This window comes from Dendropsophus ebraccatus, chromosome 12 (assembly GCF_027789765.1).
Source record: "Dendropsophus ebraccatus isolate aDenEbr1 chromosome 12, aDenEbr1.pat, whole genome shotgun sequence".
NCBI lineage: Eukaryota > Metazoa > Chordata > Amphibia > Anura > Hylidae > Dendropsophus > Dendropsophus ebraccatus.
Genome location: NC_091465.1, coordinates 89077958 through 89101157, shown reverse-complemented (window position 1 = coordinate 89101157; position 23200 = coordinate 89077958). Strand labels below are relative to the sequence as shown.

The 23200-nt window shown below is 50.7% G+C and overlaps 1 protein-coding gene across 1 annotated transcript; it reads right to left on the bottom strand.

Annotated features, from left to right (window-relative positions):
* Positions 1–18488: 18488 nt before the first annotated feature.
* LOC138768850 (trichohyalin-like) lies at positions 18489–22988 on the bottom strand. The gene is made up of 8 exons (XM_069946815.1): positions 22916–22988; positions 22055–22497; positions 21404–21904; positions 20450–21334; positions 19790–20386; positions 19589–19741; positions 18841–19537; positions 18489–18805 (listed from the first exon to the last, which is right to left on the bottom strand). Exons 1-8 carry the CDS (start codon positions 22986–22988, stop codon positions 18489–18491), a joined length of 3666 nt encoding a protein of 1221 aa, XP_069802916.1.
* Positions 22989–23200: the final 212 nt, after the last annotated feature.

Sequence of the window (23200 nt, the reverse complement as noted above, 5' to 3'; positions counted from 1 at the left end):
AGTTCTCCTCCTTCGGTGCAGGGTCTCGGGAGCGTCTCCTCCTCACATGTTCGGCCCGGCTGATGGTTGTTTGTTTGCGGTTGCAGTGATGACTCCGTACACTACAAGTAATTAGATTATGAGTGAACTCCCGGATTACATAAGGAGGGGACGCAGCCAATGATATCGCCCCGAGATACAAAGTTATGAAATTATCATTACAAGAAATCACAGAAATCCCAACATAACTCAGGAGATAAAAGAGAGAGTGACAACTACAGGAACAACAAGGGTGGAGCCCACCTTAAAATATGCAGATAGAAAAAAAAAAGACTATATCAGTGATGTCATCCAGGGGGCGGGGCTGTGACTACCTCCTTATACACATAAATCATATACAGGCGGCAGGGCTGTGACTACCTCCTTATACACATACATCATATACAGGGGGCGGGGCTGTGACTACCTCTCTATACACATGATATCCAGGGGACGGGGCTGTGACTACCTCTCTATACACATGATATACAGGGGGCGGGGCTGTGACTACCTCTCTATACATGGGATATACAGGGGACAGGGCTGTGACTGCTTCTCTATATGTGGTGTCCCACCACAGGTGTTGCTAGTCTGAACACCCCTTGCAAAAGCCTGTAACTCAAAGTGAAGTGGTAATGAATTCATGTATAAATTTTGCCACTAGATGTCAGTAGTATGTGTATTCATATATGCAGTGGTGTAGCGAACGGGCCGCTAGCCACCACACTGCCCCCCTCCCACTCCCTCTTATGACCGCAAACATTGATTTGCTTGCGATGACAAGAGGCTGGCCCCCTGGCTGACGCGCAGCTCCTGGCTCTGTCCCGTCCTTGGCAGCACACACACCAGTGAGCTCTGTGTGCGCCGAGGAAGTACTTCCAGCACAGGGAGCGTCTATAACAGGCACCCTCTGTACCGGAAGTAACATCCCCAGCGCACACAGAGCTCCCTGGTGTGTATGCTCCCGGGGACGGGACAGAGCCGGGAGCCGTGCGTCAGCCGGGGGCCAGAAGAGAAGAGCCACGATGGGGGAGTGAGTTGTGAGGTGAGTTGTTGTTTTGTTTTTTTTCTGTTTTGCACAAACGGGGGGATAACATTGGGGGCATCTATAAGGGGGATAATACAGGGGCCCATCTATAAGGGGGATAACATTGGGGGCATCTATAAGGGGGATAATACAGGGGGCCATCTATAAGGGGGATAATACAGGGGGCCATCTATAAGGGGGATAATACAGGGGGCCATCTATAAGGGGGATAATACAGGGGGCCATCAATAAGGGGGGATAACAGGGGGGGGGGGGCATCTATAAGGGGATAACATGGGGGGCCATCTATAAAGGGGATAACATGGGGCCATCTATAAGGGGGATAACATGGAGCCATCTATAAGGGGGGATAACATGGGGGGGCATCTATAAGGGGGATAACATGGGCGCCATCAATAAGGGGGATAACATGGGGGGCCATCTATAAGGGGGGGATAACATGGGGGGCATCTATAAGGGGGATAACATTGGGGCCATCAATAAGGGGGATAACATGGGGGGCCATCTATAAGGGGGATAACATGGGGGCCATTATAAGGGTGATAATACAGGGGGCCATCTACAAGGGGGATAACATGGGGGCCATCTATAAGGGGGGCAACATGGGGGGCATCTATAAGGGGGACAACACGGGGGCCATCTATAAGGGGGATAATACAGGGGGCCATCTATAAGGGGGATAATACAGGGGGCCATCTATAAGGGGGATAATACAGGGGGCCATCTATAAGGGGGATAATACAGGGGGCCATCTATAAGGGGGATAATACAGGGGGCCATCAATAAGGGGGGATAACATGGGGGGGCATCTATAAGGGGAATAACATGGGGGGGCATCTATAAGGGGAATAACATGGGGGCCATCTATAAAGGGGATAACATGGGGCCATCTATAAGGGGGATAACATGGAGCCATCTATAAGGGGGGATAACATGGGGGGGCATCTATAAGGGGGATAACATGGGCGCCATCAATAAGGGGGATAACATGGGGGGCCATCTATAAGGGGGGATAACATGGGGGGCATCTATAAGGGAGATAACATGGGGGCCATCAATAAGGGGGATAACATGGGGGGCCATCTATAAGGGGGATAACATGGGGGCCATTATAAGGGTGATAATACAGGGGGCCATCTACAAGGGGGATAACATGGGGGCCATCTATAAGGGGGGCAACACGGGGGGCCATCTATAAGGGGGGCAACACGGGGGGCCATCTATAAGGGGGATAACATTGGGGGGCCATCTATACGGGGGACTACACTGGGGGGCGAGCGTATACAATAGAGCATACATAAAGGGATGCATGCACTATAGTGGTCTACACAGAGGGGGCATATACTATAAGGGGGTCACATAGAGTCAGGGCTACCCACTAAATGAGCATGTAAAGGGGCCAATACAGATGTGCAGTTTGTAGAGAGATGATGGTGCCAGAGCGAGGAGCTTAATATGTCTGTCTGGCAGATTCTGTGGATTCGTGGCTTGGAGAAGTTCTCATAACAGCCCAGGACAGATGGAGAAGAAAATTAAGGTAAGAACTTGATTAGAGAAGACGTCCCCCTGTGAGTCACTAAATATAACTGCACTTTGATGTATATGGTGTATCGAGCCTGTGTAGAGCTGGGTCAGCCTCTATATGACTGGAAGAGGTGTTATTGGTCCGTGTACAGTGGATTATTCAGTAGAAGCGGTGGTGTTAGTATGAGGCGGTGTTAGGTAGTATGTGGCGGTAATATTTGTTACTTGTAATCTGGTACTGTGTTTTAATAGATTTAGTATACTGGATTTGGTCAGTAACAATATGGTGGTGATGGTTGTGGTGTGGTGGTAATAGTTGCCCCTTGTATATAGGTATTAATGACAATATTGGTCTCAGTGTACAGGAATTGGTTAGTAACATGTATGTATGTATTTATGGTGATAATATTTCCTATATGCTGGTATTATTGGTAATATCGGTCTTGAGATATACCAATAGCATCACTTGGTTGAGTAGGGGGGGGGGGGGCAAATTGACCTCTTGCACCAGGGCCCAAGAGACATTAGCTACACCCCTTCTTTCTTCTTCAACTCTCTTCTCCACCACTCACAGGAGCTGTTACACACCCTGTAGGAAGTAGTCACATGGGGAGAGGAAGTGTAGACCCACACTTAGTCAGTCATAGTCAGGTTTCTGTAGTGAGAGGAGGCAAGACAGGACAGTCCCTGCTAAAGTCAAAGCAACCACCATAGTAGTGGCATCACACAGGACCATCTAGCAAGTGACCGGTCGCAGCTGCCACAACACAAAACAGGTGATCCACCACATACACACATGATATACAGGGGGCAAGGCTGTGACTACCTCTATACACACATGATATACAGGGGGTGGGGCTGTGACTACCTCTCTATACACGATATACAGGGGGCGGGGCTGTGACTACCTCTCTATACACATGATATACAGGGGGCGGGGCTGTGACTACCTCTCTATACACATGATATACAGGGGGCGGGGCTGTGACTACCTCTCTGTACACAGGATATACAATGGGCGGGGCTGTGACTACCTCTCTATACACATGATATACAGGGGGCGGGGCTGTGACTACCTCTCTATACACAGGATATACAGGGGGCGGGGCTGTGACTACCTCTCTATACACATGATAGCCATTCCTGTAGTATAAGGTGTGTGAATCTCATGTCTGACCACATGTCATTATATTATATATCAGTGATGTCATTCAGGGGGCGGGGCTGTGACTACCTCACACATATGATATATGGTTAGTTGTCCTTTTAGACAGCACTCCTGTGTTCTCTATGGGGAGCGGATGGTTAAGCCATGGCCAGAGAGCTCTGTGGCTTATCTCTTCCAGAAAAAAGGGGTCAGGTGGTTATTACCACCGACATCATCTGTTGGTGGGTGGTCGAGAGAGCCCAATACACCTCAAATCATCAGCCAAACCCACCATGAGTGGCGGGTATGGACGACTTTAGTATAAATTGTATGGAGATGCCGGACAGTCCTAGACTTGTCTCTTAGAAGATGAGGGCAGTTTTCCCTCCCAGTGTGAGGCTCCGGGGGGCGCTCTCATTGCATCTGGTCCTGTTACTGATGGACACAGTGATTGATGTGACGTCTGAGCCTTCACCTGTCAGGCCGTGTTCACACACACTGGTTTTTGGCCAATCTGCTGGAAAATAGCAGCCTTTTTGCCAGAATTAGAGGTTTCCCGGATCAGTTCCCTGTGACGGTTGCAGCACAATGGCATTAAGCTTCACTGATCGTCACTCTAGAATCTGCGGCCAGACAACCGCCTGGGCTACATTGTGACCGCGGCCGGGGATGGCCGCTCTAGCGTCTACTACCTGTGCCCAAGGCTGTCAGGACACGATGGGAGTTGTAGTTCTGACACATGTGGTAACAGGTGGAGCTGATGTCTGTATCCCAGGCAGGTGAGGAGGTAATACCCCCATCATCCCTCACTTCAGATCTGGGAAAGGATGCCATGTTTGTTGTATCTCAGCGCTGAGTAGATCCCTGGGCATTAACCCTTTCCTTACTGTCCTGTGATGTAACATTGGACGGAGCTGTGACTGAGGAGCTGCCGATCCAGAGCCCATTCTCCTGGGATGGAGCACAGGACATGGCGTGGCTCTGGATCTGCTCTCGGAGAAGCTGCAGAGGCAGCAGCGGGATGGATGCCAGCTGCCCGGGGCCATCCTGCGGTCCATGGGCCTTTTAAGGTAATGATTTACCAGCCGCGTGATTAATCGCCTTTAATAGCGCAGCTTGCTGGCTACAATGTGTCAGGGCGGTGCTCATACCTGAGCTATAGCATCAGCCGCCCCGCACCTGTGTACATCCTGTCTCGGGGAACGCCATTTTACTCAGCGCGGATGGTGCCACTGTGCCCCCTCACCTCACTTCATTGTTCTCCTGTAACCTCTTCAGTAATGTGATGATGCCACCGCCCCCTACTGAGCCCTTTCTTCTAATGAACGGTGCCACTGTACTGCACAACCATGCCCAAATGATCTATATCAGAAGTCCTCAAACTTTTTTTTCCCACCAGGGACCAGCTCCAGACAAAATGGCCATTGCATGGCCTGGTGGGGATATGGTTGTAAAGGGATGTGGTAATGGACCAGCAGTTGACCTATCATGTCCTTGCACTTGCCTCATCCCAGTAGCAGTGCCCTCTGAGTCCCCAAATGTGCTGCTTTACTCTGCCACTGCCCCCTCTAATGTACTGCACCACTGTCCTCTAATGTACTGTACCACTGTCCCCTCTAGTGTACTGTACCACTGTCCTCTCTAATGTACTGCACCACTGTCCTCTAATGTACTGTACCACTGTACTCTCTAATGTACTGTACCACTGTCCTCTAATGTACTGTACCACTGTACTCTCTAATGTACTGTACCACTGTCCTCTCTAATGTACTGTACCACTGTCCCCTCTAATGTACTGTACCACTGTCCCCTCTAGTGTACTGTACCACTGTCCTCTCTAATGTACTGTACCACTGTCCCCTCTAATGTACTGTACCACTGTCCTCCCTAATGTACTGTACCACTGTACTCTCTAATGTACTGTACCACTGTACTCTCTAATGTACTGCACCACTGTCCTCTCTAATGTACTGTACCACTGTCCTCTCTAATGTACTGCACCACTGTCCTCTAATGTACTGTACCACTGTACTCTCTAATGTACTGTACCACTGTACTCTCTAATGTACTGCACCACTGTCCTCTCTAATGTACTGTACCACTGTCCCCTCTAATGTACTGTACCACTGTCCTCTCTAATGTACTGTGCCACTGTCCTCTCTAATGTACTGTACCACTGTCCTCTCTAATGTACTGTACCACTGTCCTCCCTAATGTACTGTACCACTGTCCCCTCTAATGTACTGTACCATTGTCCTCCCTAATGTACCATACCACTGTCCCCTCTAATGTACTGTACCACTGTCCTCCCTAATGTACTATACCACTGTCCTCTAATGTACTGTACCACTGTCCTCTAATGTACTGTACCACTGTCCCCTTTAATGTACTGCACCATTGTCCTCTCTAATGTACTGTACCACTGTCCTCTCGAATGTACTGTACTACTGTCCCCTCTAATGTACTGTACCACTGTCCTCTCTAATGTACTGTACCACTCTCCTCTAATGTACTGTACCACTGTACTGTACCACTGTCCTCTAATGTACTGTACCACTGTCCCCTCTAATGTACTGTACCACTGTCCCCTCTAATGTACTGTGCCACTGTCCTCTCTAATGTACTGTACCACTATCCTCTCTAATGTACTGCACCACTGTCCCCTCTAATGTACTGTACCACTGTCCTCTCTAATGTACTGTACCACTGTCCTCTCTAATGTACTGTACCACTGTCCTCTAATGTACTGTACCACTGTCCTCTAATGTACTGTACCACTGTCCTCTAATGTACTGTACCACTGTCCCCTCTAATGTACTGTGCCACTGTTCTCTCTAATGTACTGTACCACTATCCTCTCTAATGTACTGCACCACTGTCCCCTCTAATGTACTGTACCACTGTCCTCTAATGTACTGCACCACTGTCCTCTCTAATGTACTGCACCACTGTCCTCTCTAATGTACTGCACCACTGTCCTCTCTAATGTACTGTACCACTGTCCCCTCTAATGTACTGCACCATTGTCCTCTAATGTACTGTACCACTGTCCCCTCTAATGTACTGCACCATTGTCCTCTCTAATGTACTGCACCACTGTCCTCTAATGTACTGTACCACTGTCCCCTCTAATGTACTGTACCACTGTCCTCTCTAATGTACTGTACCACTGCCCCCCCTAATGTACTGCACCACTGTCCTCTCTAATGTACTGTACCACTGTCCTCCCTAATGTACTGTACCACTGTCCTCTCGAATGTACTGTACTACTGTCCCCTCTAATGTACTGTACCACTGTCCTCTCTAATGTATTGTACCACTGTCCTCTCTAATGTACTGTACCACTCTCCTCTAATGTACTGTACCACTGTCCCCTCTAATGTACTGTACCACTGTCCTCTCTAATGTATTGTACCACTGTCCTCTCTAATGTACTGTACCACTGTCCTCTAATGTACTGTACCACTGTCCCCTCTAATGTACTGTACCACTGTCCTCTCTAATGTACTGTACCACTGTCCCCTCTAATGTACTGTACCACTGTCCTCTAATGTACTGTACCACTGTCCCCTCTAATGTACTGTGCCACTGTTCTCTCTAATGTACTGTACCACTATCCTCTCTAATGTACTGCACCACTGTCCCCTCTAATGTACTGTACCACTGTCCTCTAATGTACTGCACCACTGTCCTCTCTAATGTACTGCACCACTGTCCTCTCTAATGTACTGCACCACTGTCCTCTCTAATGTACTGCACCACTGTCCTCTCTAATGTACTGTACCACTGTCCCCTCTAATGTACTGCACCATTGTCCTCTAATGTACTGTACCACTGTCCCCTCTAATGTACTGCACCATTGTCCTCTCTAATGTACTGCACCACTGTCCTCTAATGTACTGTACCACTGTCCCCTCTAATGTACTGTACCACTGTCCTCTCTAATGTACTGTACCACTGCCCCCCCTAATGTACTGCACCACTGTCCTCTCTAATGTACTGTACCACTGTCCTCCCTAATGTACTGTACCACTGTCCTCTCGAATGTACTGTACTACTGTCCCCTCTAATGTACTGTACCACTGTCCTCTCTAATGTATTGTACCACTGTCCTCTCTAATGTACTGTACCACTCTCCTCTAATGTACTGTACCACTGTCCCCTCTAATGTACTGTACCACTGTCCTCTCTAATGTATTGTACCACTGTCCTCTCTAATGTACTGTACCACTGTCCTCTAATGTACTGTACCACTGTCCCCTCTAATGTACTGTACCACTGTCCTCTCTAATGTACTGTACCACTGTCCCCTCTAATGTACTGTACCACTGTCCTCTCTAATGTACTGTACCACTGTCCTCTCTAATGAACTGCACCACTGTCCTCTCTAATGTACTGTACCACTGTCCCCTCTAATGTACTGTACCACTAACCTCTAATGTACTGTACCACTAACCTCTAATGTACTGCACCACTGTCCTCTCTAATGTACTGCACCACTGTCCTCTCTAATGTACTGTACCATTGTCCTCTCTAATGCACTGTACCACTGTCCTCTAATGTACTGTACCAGTGTCCTCTAATGTACTGCACCACTGTCCTCTCTAATGTACTGTACCACTGTCCTCTCTAATGTACTGCACCACTGTCCTCTCTAATGTACTGTACCACTGTCCCCTCTAATGTACTGTACCACTGTCCCCTCTAATGTACTGTACTACTGTCCTCTCTAATGTACTGTACCACTGTCCCCTCTATTGTACTATACCACTGCCCCCTCTAATGTACTGTACCACTGTCCTCTCTAATGTACTGTACCACTGTCCCCTCTAATGTACTGTACCACTGTCCTCTCTAATGTACTGTACCACTGTCCCCTCTAATGTACTGTACCACTGTCCCCTCTAATGCACTGTACCACTGTCCTCTAATGCACTGTACCACTGTCCCCTCTAATGTACTGTACCACTGTTCTCTCTAATGTACTGTACCACTCTCCTCTAATGTACTGTACCACTGTCCTCTCTAAGGTATTGTACCACTGTGACCTCTAATGTACTGTACCACTGTCCCCTCTAATGGACTGTACCACTGTCCTCTAATGTACTGTACCACTGTCCTCTAATGTACTGTACCACTGTCCTCTAATGTACTGTACCACTGTCCCCTCTAATGTACTATACCACTGTCCCCTCTAATGTACTGTACCACTGTCCTCTCTAATGTACTGTACCACTGTCCCCTCTAATGTACTGTACCACTGTCCTCTCTAATGTACTGTACCACTGTCCCCCTCTAATGTACTGTACCACTGTCCCCTCTAATGCACTGTACCACTGTCCTCTAATGCACTGTACCACTGTCCCCTCTAATGTACTGTACCACTGTCCTCTCTAATGTACTGTACAACTGTTCTCTCTAATGTACTGTACTACTCTCCTCTAATGTACTGTACCACTGTCCTCTCTAAGATACTGTACCACTGTCCTCTCTAAGGTATTGTACCACTGTGACCTCTAATGTACTGTACCACTGTCCCCTCTAATGGACTGTACCACTGTCCTCTCTAATGTACTGTACCACTGTCCTCTCTAATGTACTGTACCACTGTCCTCTAATGTACTGTACCACTGTCCTCACTAATGCACTGCACCACTTCCCTCTCTAATGTACTGTACCACTGTCCTCTCTAATGTACTGCACCACTGTCCCCTCTAATGTACTGTACCACTGTTCTCTCTAATGTACTGTACCATTGTCCTCTCTAATTTACTGTACCACTGTCCTCTCTAATGTACTGTACCACTGTCTCCTGTAATGTACTGTACCACTGTCCTGTAATGTACTGTACCACTGTCCCCTCTAATGTACTGTACCACTGCCCCCCCTAATGTACTGTACCACTGTCCTCTAATGTACTGTACTACTTTCCGCTAATGTACTGTACCACTGTCCCCGATAATGTACTGTACCACTGTCCTCTAATGTTCTGTACCACTGTCCTCTAATGTACTGCACCACTGTCCCCTCTAATGTACTGCACCACTGTCCCCTCTAATGTACTGTACCACTGTCCCCTCTAATGTACTGTACCACTGTCCTCTCTAATGTACTGCACCACTGTCCTCTAATGTACTGTACCACTGTCCTCTAATGTACTGTACCACTGTCCTCACTAATGCACTGCACCACTGCCCTCTCTAATGTTCTGCACCACTGTCCTCTCTAATGTACTGTACCACTGTCCCCTCTAATGTACTGTACCACTGTCCTCTAACGTACTGTACCACTGTCCTCTAATGTACTCTACCACTGTGCTCTCTAATGTACTGTACCACTATCCTCTCTAATGTACTGCACCACTGTCCCCTCTAATGTACTGTACCACTGTCCTCTAATGTACTGCACCACTGTCCTCTCTAATGTACTGTACCACTGTCCTCTCTAATGTACTGCACCACTGTCCTCTCTAATGTACTGTACCACTGTCCCCTCTAATGTACTGCACCATTGTCCTCTAATGTACTGTACCATTGTCCCCTCTAATGTACTGCACCATTGTCCTCTCTAATGTACTGCACCACTGTCCTCTAATGTACTGTACCACTGTCCCCTCTAATGTACTGTGCCACTGTCCTCTCTAATGTACTGTACCACTGCCCCCCCTAATGTACTGCACCACTGTCCTCTCTAATGTACTGTACCACTGTCCTCCCTAATGTACTGTACCACTGTCCTCTCGAATGTACTGTACTACTGTCCCCTCTAATGTACTGTACCACTGTCCTCTCTAATGTATTGTACCACTGTCCTCTCTAATGTACTGTACCACTCTCCTCTAATGTACTGTACCACTGTCCCCTCTAATGTACTGTACCACTGTCCTCTCTAATGTATTGTACCACTGTCCTCTCTAATGTACTGTACCACTGTCCTCTAATGTACTGTACCACTGTCCCCTCTAATGTACTGTACCACTGTCCTCTCTAATGTACTGTACCACTGTCCCCTCTAATGTACTGTACCACTGTCCTCTCTAATGTACTGTACCACTGTCCTCTCTAATGTACTGCACCACTGTCCTCTCTAATGTACTGTACCACTGTCCCCTCTAATGTACTGTACCACTAACCTCTAATGTACTGCACCACTGTCCTCTCTAATGTACTGTACCACTGTCCTCTCTAATGTACTGTACCAATGTCCCCTCTAATGTACTGTACCACTGTCCTCTCTAATGTACTGTACCACTGTCCTCTCTAATGTACTGCACCACTGTCCTCTCTAATGTACTGTACCACTGTCCCCTCTAATGTACTGTACCACTAACCTCTAATGTACTGCACCACTGTCCTCTCTAATGTACTGTACCACTGTCCTCTCTAATGTACTGTAACATTGTCCTCTCTAATGCACTGTACCACTGTCCTCTAATGTACTGCACCACTGTCCTCTAATGTACTGCACCACTGTCCTCTCTAATGTACTGCACCACTGTCCTCTCTAATGTACTGTACCACTGTCCTCTCTAATGTACTGCGCTACTGTCCTCTCTAATGTACTGTACCACTGTCCCCTCTAATGTACTATACCACTGCCCCCTCTAATGTACTGTACCACTGTCCTCTCTAATGTACTGTACCACTGTCCCCTCTAATGTACTGTACCACTGTCCTCTCTAATGTACTATACCACTGTCCCTTCTAATGTACTGTACCACTGTCCCCTCTAATGCACTGTACCACTGTCCTCTAATGCACTGTACCACTGTCCCATCTAATGTACTGTACCACTGTCCCCTCTAATGTACTGTACCACTGTTCTCTCTAATGTACTGTACCACTCTCCTCTAATGTACTGTACCACTGTCCTCTCTAAGGTATTGTACCACTGTGACCTCTAATGTACTGTACCACTGTCCCCTCTAATGGACTGTACCACTGTCCTCTAATGTACTGTACCACTGTCCTCTAATGTACTGTACCACTGTCCTCTAATGTACTGTACCACTGTCCCCTCTAATGTACTGTACCACTGTCCTCTCTAATGTACTGTACCACTGTCCCCTCTAATGTACTGTACCACTGTCCTCTCTAATGTACTGTACCACTGTCCCCCTCTAATGTACTGTACCACTGTCCCCTCTAATGCACTGTACCACTGTCCTCTAATGCACTGTACCACTGTCCCCTCTAATGTACTGTACCACTGTCCTCTCTAATGTACTGTACAACTGTTCTCTCTAATGTACTGTACTACTCTCCTCTAATGTACTGTACCACTGTCCTCTCTAAGGTACTGTACCACTGTCCTCTCTAAGGTATTGTACCACTGTGACCTCTAATGTACTGTACCACTGTCCCCTCTAATGGACTGTACCACTGTCCTCTCTAATGTACTGTACCACTGTCCTCTCTAATGTTCTGTACCACTGTCCTCTAATGTACTGTACCACTGTCCTCACTAATGCACTGCACCACTTCCCTCTCTAATGTACTGTACCACTGTCCTCTCTAATGTACTGCACCACTGTCCCCTCTAATGTACTGTACCACTGTTCTCTCTAATGTACTGTACCATTGTCCTTTCTAATGTACTGTACCACTGTCCTCTCTAATGTACTGTACCACTGTCTCCTGTAATGTACTGTACCACTGTCCCCTCTAATGTACTGTACCACTTCCCCCCCTAATGTACTGTACCACTGTCCTCTAATGTTCTGTACCACTGTCCTCTAATGTACTGCACCACTGTCCCCTCTAATGTACTGTACCACTGTCCCCTCTAATGTACTGTACCACTGTCCCCTCTAATGTACTGTACCACTGTCCTCTCTAATGTACTGCACCACTGTCCTCTAATGTACTGTACCACTGTCCTCTAATGTACTGTACCACTGTCCTCACTAATGCACTGCACCACTGCCCTCTCTAATGTTCTGCACCACTGTCCTCTCTAATGTACTGCACCACTGTTCTCTCTAATGTACTGTACCACTGTCCCCTCTAATGTACCGTACCACTGTCCCCTCTAATGTACCGTACCACTGTCCCTCTAATGTACTGTACCACTGTCCCCTCTAATGTACTGTACCACTGTCCCCTCTAATGTACTGTACCACTGTCCTCTCTAATGTACTGTACCACTGTCCTCTCTAATGTACTGTACCACTGTCCCCTCTAATGTACTGTACCACTGTCCTCTAACGTACTGTACCACTGTCCTCTAATGTACTCTACCACTGTGCTCTCTAATGTACTGTACCACTGTCCTCTAATGTGCTGTACCACTGTCCCCTCTAATGTACTGTACCACTGTCCTCTAATGTGCTGAAACACTGTCCCCTCTAATGTACTGTACCACTGTCCTCTAATGTACTGTACCACTGTCCTCTAATGTACTGTACCACTGTCCCCTCTAATGTACTGCACCACTGTCCTCTCTAATGTACTTTACCACTGTCCTCTCTAATGTACTGTACCACTGTCCTCTCTAATATACTGTACCACTGTCCCCCCTAATGTACTGTACCACTGTCCTCTAATGTACTGTACCACTGTCCCCCCTAATGTACTGTACCACTGTCCTCTAATGTACTGTACCACTGTCCTCTAATGTACTGCACCACTGTCCTCTCTAATGTACTGTACCAATATACCCTCTAATGTACTGCACCACTGTCCTCTCTAATGTACTGTACCACTGTCCTCTCTAATGTACTGTACCACTGTCCCCTCTAATGTACTGCACCACTGTCCTCTCTAATGTACTGTACCACTGTCCCCTCTAATGTACTGTACCACTGTCCTCTAATGTACTGTACCACTGTCCTCTCTAATGTCCTCTAACCATTGTTTCCTTTTGCTTAACCCCTTATGTACTGCAGTGTGTAAGTGACCCTTTGTTCTCCAACATGCTGCAACACAAAAAAGGGTTAACAATTAGTTCTCACCCTCACTACTCCGATAGCCTCTGACCTCTGTTCTCTGAGCTCCTGTAGAGGTCAGGGGTTATCTGTGCAGGAGTAGTGAAGGAGAGAGCTAATTGTCTTCTGTATTAACCCTTTTCTTGTGTTGCAGCATGTAAGAGAACACTGGGTCACTTACACACTGCAGTAAATAAGGGGTTAAGCAGAAGGTAGTCTGTTCCTGCACCTGTGTATATAACCATGAGGCTCCTAATAGGCTGTTATAGTTATATACAGTGGATGGACAGAACAAGCAGACATTGGCTTTCTGCTCTGCCAGTCACTGTTGTGGCTGCACACAGGATTCTGGCCAGGATTTTTTGGCCACATCACCGAGTATGTATATATATATATATATATATATATATATATATATATATATATTAGTATAGTGTGTAGGGGAGGGGGGCCCCATACAGTTTTTTGCTATGGGGCCCCATGGATCCTAGCTACGCCCTGAACAGCATAATTGTGTCTTACATACATCAATGAGAAATGGTGATAGAAATCTCAGCGTCCTTCATCTCTGGTGATGCATCGTCCAGACCGTATCTATATACCTGTATACCGTATCTATATACCTGTATACCGTATCTATATACCTGTATCTATATACCTGTATACCTGTATCTATATACCTGTATCTCTGTGTCCCGTGGATCTGGTATCAGGTCTCCATTCCAGCGCTGGTTAAATAATGTCACACATACCAGAGGAGGAAACAATAGAGGAGACCGCGGGGCCCCTACTAGAATAACCGCCATACCGTCATGTGACACCGGGCCCCGGATCAACTTACATTTCCGTAACCGATCCGTCCATTGTGTAGAGGTTTCCTGTAAGGAGACAAAGAATCGGAGGAAGATGTCTCCGCAGCTCATCACCAGAACCGACCTATGGGGACACCGAGAAGGCTGTATACTGCGCGCCTGCAGCTGTGGCATGATGGGAGTTGTAGTTGTGCATAGGAGTAGCACCTAAGGGGCAGTATTATAGCAGTTGTACATAGGGGGCAGTATTATAGCAGTTGTACATAGGGGGCAGTATTATAGCAGTTGTACATAGGGGGCAGTATTATAGCAGTTGTACATAGGGGGCAGTATTATAGCAGTTGTACATAGGGGGCAGTATTATAGGAGCTGTGCATAGGGGCAGTATTATAGGAGCTGTACATAGGGGGCAGTATTATAGCAGCTGTACAAAGGGGGCAGTATTATAGCAGTTGTACATAGGGGGCAGTATTATAGCAGTTGTACATAGGGGGCAGTATTATAGCAGTTGTACATAGGGGGCAGTATTATAGGAGCTGTACATAGGGGGCAGTATTATAGCAGTTGTACATAGGGGGCAGTATTATAGCAGTTGTACATAGGGGGCAGTATTATAGCAGTTGTACATAGGGGGCAGTATTATAGCAGTTGTACATAGGGGGCAGTATTATAGGAGCTGTGCATAAGGGCAGTATTATAGCAGTTGTACATAGGGGGCAGTATTATAGCAGTTGTACATAGGGGGCAGTATTATAGGAGCTGTACATAGGGGGCAGTATTATAGCAGTTGTACATAGGGGGCAGTATTATAGCAGTTGTACATAGGGGGCAGTATTATAGCAGTTAGTGCTTAGATACATACAACACCCGAATGACCTTGAATAGCGACTTTGCGCCAGGGACATTTGGACTATGGCGGCTTCCAGCTTTATCTTCATCGTCCGCTCAGTAAACACTTTTCTTCTTCTGACTTTCCCAGGTGATGTCATGTTTGTACTGTGGAGGAGGGGAACATTCTCCTTTTATCCGCAGCCTCCGCTCAGTAGACTGTGTGCTTCCCCTCCCCAGCAGTGCAGACCACCCATGTACATGTCCCTAAGTTTCCATTCACTGACAGCAATGTCTCCATGATTATCTGTTATAGAGACTGACTGCCTGTCCCTGCTGTATATCCATGTCGCTGTATTCAGGGAGCCGGGTCGCAGATTACCAGAATGAAGGCCGTTATTCATCAGGGCGCAGCGCTCCATTATTTTCTCTGCCCTCTCTATAATATACCCACCCAGGCCAGATTACCGGGGGCTCTGAATGGTCTCATTGTCCCGGGGGACGTTGTGCTGTCTGTGATGAACAGACGCCACTTGTTGGAGTGACACAATCATTGACATTGTCTCTTCAGTGGTTCCCAACCCCAGACACTTACATGTACACATGCTCCGCCATCTTTCTCCTTTGTTACATTTTATTACAAACAGGAAGGAAGGGGGAAGGAAAGGAAGAAAGAAGGGAAGGAAGAAAGAAGGGAAGGAAGAAGAGAATGGAAGAAAGGGGGAGGAAGAGGGAAAGGAAGAAAGAAAGGAAGGAAGAAGAGAAGGGAAGAAAGGGGGAAGGGAAGGAAGAAGAGAATGGAAGAAAGGGGGAAGGGAAGGAAAAAAAGAAGAAAGAAGTTAAGGGAGAAGAGAAGAAAGAAGGGAAGGGAGAAGGGAAGAAAAGGAAGAAAGAAGGGAAGGAAGAAGAGAAGGGAAGGAAGGTGAAGGAAGAAGGGAAGGAAGAAGAGAATGGAAGAAAGGGGAAGGGAAGGAAAAAGAGAAGAGGGAAGGGAGAAGAGAAGAGGGAAGGGAGAAGAGAAGAAAAGGAAGAAAGAAAGAAGGGAAGGAAGAAGGGAAGGGAAGGAAGAAGGGAAGAAGGGAAGGGAAGGAAGAAGGGAAGGGAAGGAAGAAGAGAAGGGAAGGGACGGGAGAGAGAAGGAAGAAGAGAAGGGAAGGAAGAAGGAAATGAAGAGAAGGGAAGAAAGAAGGGAGGGGAATGAAGAGGGAAAGCAAGGAAGAAGAGATAGGAAGGAAGGGGAAGGGAAGGAAAAAGAAGGGAAGGAAGAGAGAAAGCGAGGAAGAAGAGAAGGGATGAAAGAGAAGGGAAGGAAGAAGCGAAGGAAATTGAGGAGGGAAGGGAAGGAAGAAGGAAAGGAAGAAGGGAAGGGAAGGAGGAAGGGAAGGAAGAAGGCATGAGGAGGAGGGAGGGAAGGAAGAAGAGGAAGAAGGAAAGGGAAGGAAGAAGGCATGAGGAGGAGGAAGGGAAGGAAGAAGAGGAAGAAGGAAAGGGAAGGAAGAAGGCATGAGGAGGAGGAAGGGAAGGAAGAAGAGGAAGAAGCAAAGGGAAGAAAGAAGGAAAGGAAGAAGAAGAAGGAAAGAGGATGAGAAGGGAAGGAGGAAGAGAAAAAAAGAAGGGAAGGAAGAAGAGAAGGGAAGAAAAAGGAAGGAAAAAGGAAAGGGAAGAAAGTAGGAAATAAAGAAGGGAAGGGAAGGAAATGAGGTGGGAAGAAAGGGGGAAAGCAAGGAAGGGAAGAAAGGGGGAGGGAGGGAGGGAAGAAGCGAAGGGAATGAAGAAGTGAAGAGAAGGGAAGGAGGAAGTGAAGGAAGAAGGAAAGGGAAAGAAGAAGCAAAAAGGAAGAGGAAGGGAAGGAAGGAAGAAGAGGAAGAAGGAAAGGGAAAGAAGAAAAGAAAAAGAAGGGAAAGAAGAAGAGAAGGGAAGGAAAAGGGACGGAAGAAGAGAAGGGAAGGAAAAGGGGAAGGGGAGGAAAAAGGGAAGGAAGAGAAGGGAAGGAAGGAAGAAAGGAAGGAAGAAGTGAAGGGAAGGAGGAAGAGAAGGAAGAAGGAAAGGGAAGGAAGAAGAGAAAGAGGACCCCCCAGATCCAGGTCATCTGCTTTTTCTCAATTACTGAATGTAAAACCCATACTTATCAGTGAGGATGGATCCCCACACAGCAGACATCTGTTACAATATATCAGTGTATACATCTATAGGATACAATTAGGAACCTGTCAGCGGTGAGAATGCAAATGCTAATGCAAAAGAATGGGGTAAAGTTGGACCCCCTATAGGCAGTAACTGCGACCCAATAGTTGTAAGGATTTGATGCCGAGCAGATTTCTGGTGACTGTGAAGCCCCCCGTACCCTGCAGCACAATTTATGGCCGCCAACCAGGATCACAGCCAAAGTAGCCCAGCGTGGATCCTTATCCATATTGTTAGGACAGATGGACGTCATAGAGGGCACAATGATAGTGATAGCGGGATCATATATATCTATAGGAAACCATGAAATTTAGTTACTCCCCATAGGGGCCCCCATTATACAGAGACTCTATGAGAGCCCCCAGACCCCCGGAGGACCCGTCTCCTCTGTACATTACATGGCGCCCAGTTGGCTGGATTGTTAGATCAGTCTCTCAGTTGTCCGGTTTTGGCCGTTCCCTCCCTGATGACCTTGTCCCATCTTCCTCCATTATTCATGAGCCGTAATGACTTTGTTTCGGTGCACATCCTCGTCTCGTCTCCGCCTTTTGCGCCATAATTTATGTTAATCTGTTGTTGTTGTTGTGAATGTTCGGAGAGGGAGGGGCCGGGATTGATCCTGCAGCGAAACTCCTGTCCCGGGCGCCTGGGCGTGGTGGATGTGACGGTTATCAGCAAGGCGCGGCTCCCCCGGAGCGACTGTCTGCGGCGTACAGTCTGCCCCAGAGATGGGATCCAGGATAAAGAGGAATGTCAGCAGAGGGCCCTGCCAGGAAGTAAGGGGCAAGTAATGGGGCTCATATCATCTGCTGACAATCCTGCACACAGCTGAAGGTTTGTTACAATGTATCCAATCTCTGAGCTAGATACATGAGAAGCACAAATCTCCTTCCAGCCCTGATAGTTTGTTACATCCTCCCTGCACCGATACATTGTAACAAACCTGTCATCTACACAGGATGGATACAATGTATCGGTGCAGGTAGACTGTGTCAGTATTGTTCAGACTGGACGGCGTTGTAAGATCTGGGGGACATCTTCCTCCGGTCGCACCTTCTCGGCCCCTTCCAGCGGACGTTCCTCCTCCTCTTCCTCCGGTCGCACCTTCTCGGCCCCTTCCAGCGGACGTTCCTCCTCCTCTTCCTCCGGTCGCACCTTCTCGGCCCCTTCTAGCGGACGTTCCTCCTCCTCTTCCTCCGGTCGCACCTTCTCGGCCCCTTCCAGCGGACGTTCCTCTTCCTTTTCCTCCGGTCGCACCTTCTCGGCCCCTTCCAGCGGACGTTCCTCCTCCTCTTCCTCCGGTCGCACCTCCTCGGCCCCTTCCAGTGGACGTTCTTCCTCCGGTCGCACCTACTCGGCCCCTTCCAGCGGACGTTCTTCCTCCTCTTCCTCCGGTCGCACCTTCTTGGCCCCTTCCAGTGGACGTTCCTCCTCCTCTTCCTCCGGTCGCACCTTCTGGGCCCCTTCCAGCGGACGTTCCTCCTCCTCTTCCTCCGGTCGCACCTTCTCGGCCCCTTCCAGTGGATGTTCCTCCTCCTCTTCCTCCGGTCGCACCTTCTAGGCCCCTTCCAGCGGACGTTCCTCCTCTTCCTCCGGTCGCACCTTCTCGGCTCCTTCCAGCGGACGTTCCTCCTCCTCCTCCTCTTCCTCTGGTCGCAACTTCTCGGCCCCTTCCAGCGGACGTTCCTCCCCTCTTCCTCCGGTCGCACCTTCTCGGCCCCTACCAGCGGACGTTCCTCTTCCTCCGGTCGCACCTTCTCGGTCCCTTCCAGCGGACGTTCCGCCTCCTCTTCCTCAGGTCGCACCTTCTGGGCCCCTTCCAGGGGACGTTCCTCCTCCTCTTCCTCCGGTCGCACCTTCTCGGTCCCTTCCAGCGGACGTTCCTCCTCCTCTTCCTCCGGTCGCACCTTCTCGGTCCCTTCCAGCGGACGTTCCTCCTCCTCTTCCTCCGGTCGCACCTTCTTGGCCCCTTCCAGTGGACGTTCCTCCTCCTCTTCCTCCGGTCGCACCTCCTCGGCCCCTTCCAGTGGACGTTCTTCCTCCGGTCGCACCTACTCGGCCCCTTCCAGCGGACGTTCCTCCTCCTCTTCCTCCGGTCGCACCTTCTTGGCCCCTTCCAGTGGACGTTCCTCCTCCTCTTCCTCCGGTCGCACCTTCTGGGCCCCTTCCAGCGGACGTTCCTCCTCCTCTTCCTCCGGTCGCACCTTCTCGGCCCCTTCCAGTGGATGTTCCTCCTCCTCTTCCTCCGGTCGCACCTTCTAGGCCCCTTCCAGCGGACGTTCCTCCTCTTCCTCCGGTCGCACCTTCTCGGCTCCTTCCAGCGGACGTTCCTCCTCCTCCTCCTCTTCCTCTGGTCGCAACTTCTCGGCCCCTTCCAGCGGACGTTCCTCCCCCTCTTCCTCCGGTCGCACCTTCTCGGCCCCTACCAGCGGACGTTCCTCTTCCTCCGGTCGCACCTTCTCGGTCCCTTCCAGCGGACGTTCCTCCTCCTCTTCCTCAGGTCGCACCTTCTGGGCCCCTTCCAGGGGACGTTCCTCCTCCTCTTCCTCCGGTCGCACCTTCTCGGTCCCTTCCAGCGGACGTTCCTCCTCCTCTTCCTCCGGTCGCACCTTCTCGGTCCCTTCCAGCGGACGTTCCTCCTCCTCTTCCTCCGGTCGCACCTTCTTGGCCCCTTCCAGTGGACGTTCCTCCTCCTCTTCCTCCGGTCGCACCTTCTCGGCCCCTTCCAGCGGACGTTCCTCCTCCTCTTCCTCCGGTCGCACCTTCTCGGCCCCTTCCAGCGGACGTTCCTCCTCCTCTTCCTCCGGTCCCACCTTCTTGGCCCCTTCCAGTGGACGTTCCTCCTCCTCTTCCTCCGGTCGCACCTTCTCGGCCCCTTCCAGCGGACGTTCCTCCTCTTCCTCCAGTCACACCTTCTCGGTCCCTTCCAGCGGACGTTCCTCCTCCTTTTCCTCCGGTCACACCTTCTCGGTCCCTTCCAGCGGACGTTCCTCCTCCTCTTCCTCCGGTCGCACCTTCTGGGCCCCTTCCAGTGGACGTTCCTCCTCCTCTTCCTCCGGTCGCACCTTCTCGGCCCCTTCCAGCGGACGTTCCTCCTCCTCTTCCTCCGTTCGCACCTCCTCGGCCCCTTCCAGCGGACGTTCCTCCTCCTCTTCCTCCGGTCGCACCTTCTCGGCCCCTTCCAGCGGACGTTCCTCCTCCTCTTCCTCCGGTCGCACCTTCTCGGTCCCTTTCAGCGGACGTTCCTCCTCCTCCGGTCGCACCTTCTGGGCCCCTTCCAGCGGACGTTCCTCCTCCTCTTCCTCCGGTCGCACCTTCTCGGCCCCTTCCAGCGGACGTTCCTCCTCCTCTTCCTCCGGTCGCACCTTCTCGGCCCCTTCCAGCGGACGTTCCTCCTCTTCCTCTGGTCGCACCTTCTCGGTCCCTTCCAGCGGACGTTCCTCCTCCTCTTCCTCCGGTCGCACCTTCTCGGTCCCTTCCAGCGGACGTTCCTCCTCCTCTTCCTCCGGTCGCACCTTCTCGGTCCCTTCCAGCGGACGTTCCTCCTCCTCTTCCTCCGGTCGCACCTTCTCGGCCCCTACCAGCGGACGTTCCTCTTCCTCCGGTCGCACCTTCTCGGTCCCTTCCAGCGGACGTTCCTCCTCCTCTTCCTCAGGTCGCACCTTCTGGGCCCCTTCCAGGGGATGTTCCTCCTCCTCTTCCTCCGGTCGCACCTTCTCGGTCCCTTCCAGCGGACGTTCCTCCTCCTCTTCCTCCGGTCCCACCTTCTTGGCCCCTTCCAGTGGACGTTCCTTCTCCTCTTCCTCCGGTCGCACCTTCTCGGCCCCTTCCAGCGGACGTTCCTCCTCCTTTTCCTCCGGTCACACCTTCTCGTTCCCTTCCAGCGGACGTTCCTCCTCCTCTTCCTCCGGTCGCACCTTCTGGGCCCCTTCCAGTGGACGTTCCTCCTCCTCTTCCTCCGGTCGCACCTTCTCGGCCCCTTCCAGCGGACGTTCCTCCTCCTCTTCCTCCGGTCGCACCTCCTCGGCCCCTTCCAGCGGACGTTCCTCCTCCTCTTCCTCCGGTCGCACCTTCTCGGCCCCTTCCAGCGGACGTTCCTCCTCCTCTTCCTCCGGTCGCACCTTCTCGGTCCCTTTCAGCGGACGTTCCTCCTCCTCCGGTCGCACCTTCTGGGCCCCTTCCAGCGGACGTTCCTCCTCCTCTTCCTCCGGTCGCACCTTCTCGGCCCCTTCCAGCGGACGTTCCTCCTCCTCTTCCTCCGGTCGCACCTTCTCGGCCCCTTCCAGCGGACGTTCCTCCTCTTCCTCTGGTCGCACCTTCTCGGTCCCTTCCAGCGGACGTTCCTCCTCCTCTTCCTCCGGTCGCACCTTCTCGGCCCCTTCCAGCGGATGTTCCTCCTCCTCTTCCTCCGGTCGCACCTTCTCGGTCCCTTCCAGCGGACGTTCCTCCTCTTCCTCCGGTCGCACCTTCTCGGTCCCTTCCAGCGGACGTTCCTCCTCCTCTTCCTCCGGTCGCACCTTCTCGGTCCCTTCCAGCGGACGTTCCTCCTCCTCTTCCTCCGGTCGCACCTTCTCGGTCCCTTCCAGCGGACGTTCCTCCTCCTCTTCCTCCGGTAACACCTTCTCGGTCCCTTCCAGCGGACGTTCCTCCTCCTCTTCCTCCGGTCGCACCTTCTCGGTCCCTTCCAGCGGACGTTCCTCCTCCTCTTCCTCCGGTCGCACCTTCTCGGTCCCTGCCAGCGGACGTTCCTCCTCCTCTTCCTCCGGTCGCACATCCTCGGCCCCTTCCAGCGGACGTTCCTCCTCCTCTTCCTCCGGTCGCACCTTCTCGGTCCCTTCCAGCGGACGTTCCTCCTCCTCTTCCTCCGGTCGCACCTTCTCGGTCCCTGCCAGCGGACGTTCCTCCTCCTCTTCCTCCGGTCGCACCTTCTCGGCCCCTTCCAGCGGACGTTCCTCCTCCTCTTCCTCCGGTCGCACCTTCTCGGCCCCTTCCAGCGGACGTTCCTCCTCCTCTTCCTCCGGTCACACCTTCTCGGCCCCTTCCAGCGGACGTTCCTCCTCCTCTTCCTCCGGTCACACCTTCTCGGCCCCTTCCAGCGGACGTTCCTCCTCCTCTTCCTCCGGTCACACCTTCTCGGTCCCTTCCAGCGGACGTTCCTCCTCTTCCTCCGGTCGCACCTTCTCGGTCCCTTCCAGCGGACGTTCCTCCTCCTCTTCCTCCGGTCGCACCTTCTCGGTCCCTTCCAGCGGACGTTCCTCCTCTTCCTCCGGTCGCACCTTCTCGGTCCCTTCCAGCGGACGTTCCTCCTCCTCTTCCTCCGGTCGCACCTTCTCGGTCCCTTCCAGCGGACGTTCCTCCTCCTCTTCCTCCGGTCGCACCTTCTCGGTCCCTTCCAGCGGACGTTCCTCCTCCTCTTCCTCCGGTCGCACCTTCTCGGTCCCTTCCAGCGGACGTTCCTCCTCCTCTTCCTCCGGTCGCACATCCTCGGCCCCTCACATACATTTCCCATTTTCAGGTTCTGCTGCCGGGTAATGGCGTTATCTCCATCCAGGTGACGGATTACCGTGTTATAGTATCAGAAGAATTACCCAGCAGCCTCTGAGGCTTTATACTCCTCTGGTATATACTACTGCAGTTCTGGGGTCTACACCTAGCGGAGCTGATCCTGTATTACTGATCCCCCTCAGCCTCCATGTATATGTATATAGCAGAGC

Bases quoted from the DNA above. Each gene is read 5' to 3' on its own strand.
- LOC138768850 (XM_069946815.1), bottom strand. From the start codon at position 22,988: ATGTATGTGAGGGGCCGAGGATGTGCGACCGGAGGAAGAGGAGGAGGA. The intron at 21,335-21,403 runs GTGCGACCGGAG...CCGGAGGAAAAG, and splicing joins CACTGGAAGGGGCCCAGAAG to GAGGAGGAACGTCCGCTGGA. The intron at 19,538-19,588 runs GTGCGACCGGAG...GGGGCCGAGTAG, and splicing joins CACTGGAAGGGGCCAAGAAG to GTGCGACCGGAGGAAGAACG.